This window comes from Chenopodium album, chromosome 13, assembly GCF_948465745.1.
Source record: "Chenopodium album chromosome 13, dcCheAlbu1.1, whole genome shotgun sequence".
Lineage (NCBI taxonomy): Eukaryota > Viridiplantae > Streptophyta > Magnoliopsida > Caryophyllales > Amaranthaceae > Chenopodium > Chenopodium album.
The window spans coordinates 24,247,765-24,249,676 of record NC_137846.1 but is presented as its reverse complement, the minus strand read 5'-3'; the positions used below and the strand labels follow the sequence as shown (position 1 = coordinate 24,249,676).

At 44.2% G+C, this 1,912-nt stretch overlaps 1 protein-coding gene across 1 annotated transcript; it reads right to left on the bottom strand.

Moving 5' to 3' along the window:
* Positions 1 to 678: 678 nt before the first annotated feature.
* On the bottom strand, positions 679 to 1,125 carry LOC145575403 (uncharacterized). Its single transcript, XM_081633279.1, has one exon. The coding sequence runs from the start codon at positions 1,123 to 1,125 to the stop codon at positions 679 to 681; it is 447 nt and encodes a 148-aa protein (XP_081489405.1).
* Positions 1,126 to 1,912: the final 787 nt, after the last annotated feature.

Here is a 1,912-nt window from a genome sequence, read left to right as displayed (position 1 = left end):
ATGCTCCTTACTTATCTTTTGTAAAGTCTTATTGCTGATCTATCTCTTCTCTCCTCCACAAAAGAGGTGAGCTGGGTGGGACTATGAGAACCTTGGTGATTCCCGCTCAGCCTACTCTTTTGCCTGTCGTTTACTTTTCCCTGCTCAAGTTCAACGTGCTAGGCCGCCTCCTCAGGCGTCCCCGAGGTGGCGCCTTGTTTTACTTTGAGCAGGTAGGTTAAACTTAGGGAAGTGCGATCTCCACTTGCTTAACGGTGTCTTGCTGCACCTTATTTTGATGCTTTCTGCTTTGACTTTAACTCTTATATGGTATTTTCTGCATGTTAGTGTACGATGCTAAAGCATAACTCGGCAAATAAACACGTTTAACACAAGCTCATATAGTAATCCTCACGTAGAGGCTCGTATTTCATTGAATTCAAATGGCTTAAATTGCCTTGATTAACATAGCATAATCTTAAACAAAGTTCTTGCGTAATTTAAACAAAGTTTTTTCGATTTCTACTTAGCCATATGCCTTTTAAACGAAATATTTCTTTAACACATCCGCGTTGAAACTATTCCTTAAGACCTGACCTTCTTGATCTGCGAGGAGGAAGACGCCTGGCCCTACTTGCTCATGGATGATGAAAGGGCCTTCCCAATTGGCTGACAGCTTTCCATGCTGATTTCCTCTTCCTATGCTTCAGTCCTTCTGAGAACCAAGTCTCCTGGCAGTATTTCCCGATGCTTGACTCTTTTGTTGAAGGCTTTTGAGATTCTACTCTTTTGGGCTGCCAGCTTAAGGGCTGCTTTTAGCCACATCTCTAGAAGGAAATCTAACTCTTCCAGCAGACGCTTTTCATTTCCTTGCTGCTCATAGTGTTGGATTCTCAGACTGGGGATTTGAACCTCCACTAGAACTACTGCATCTGCCCCATAAGGCAGGGTGAATGGACTTTTCCCATTAGATTCCTTCTCTGTTGTCCTATTTTCCCATAATACTTCTAGGATTAGGTCAGCCCAGAGGCCTTTATGTTCTTCCAATTTCCTTTGTAAGGCTGTTAGGATCATCTTGTTTGCTGCCTCTGCTTGGCTATTACTATATGGGTGGTAGACTGAGGTGCTTGCATACTTGGTACCCATCTCTTCCAAGTAATCCTTTATGGTGTCATAGTCAAACTGGCACCCATGGTCAAAGACTATGCACTATGGCACCCCGAATCTTGTTATAATGTTCTTCCATATGAACGTTCTTACTTGGGCAGCTTTTATGTACTTGGTGGGTTCAGCTTCAATCCACTTGGTAAAATAGTCCACTGCCACTATGTTGACCCAGTGGTGAAAGGTCCTAATATGTCTATTCCCCACTAAGCGAACGGGATCGGGCTGAGAATTAGGGTCAGATCGTTTGCTGGTTGATTTATAATTGGAGCATACTTTTGGCACTTTTCACATTTTTTGACGTGCTAAGGCATCCTGCGTCAGGGTTGGCCAGTATGCTCCTCTTCTAAGCACTTCAACTCCCAGGGCTTTTCTGCCAATGTGGTTGCCATAGATTGCTAAGTGTGCTTCTTCCATAATTTTTTCCTGCTCCCACTCTGGAATACACCTCAGCAGCGGCTTGGAGAAGCCCTTTTTGTTGAGCTCCGCGTTCATCACCACGTACCAATTGGCATCCTTTTTGACTTTTTTGGCTTGTGCCTCGTCATCAGGAAGCGAGCCATGTACCTTATAGGTTAGTATGTCTAAGAACCATGCTCGCTGCTGCCTGGTGCAATTCACCTGCTTGCTTTCTGCAATGCTGCTTTCTTCCAGGACTTCCACCATGACTGTCCTTGTGAGGCTTTGAAGAGTGGAACTTGCTAACTTTGATAATGCGTCAGCTTGGGAATTTTCCGCTCTAGGGACCAAATCTATCTGAAAATGCATT

Bases quoted from the DNA above. Each gene is read 5' to 3' on its own strand.
- LOC145575403 (XM_081633279.1), bottom strand. From the start codon at position 1,125: ATGGGTACCAAGTATGCAAGCACCTCAGTCTACCACCCATATAGTAAT.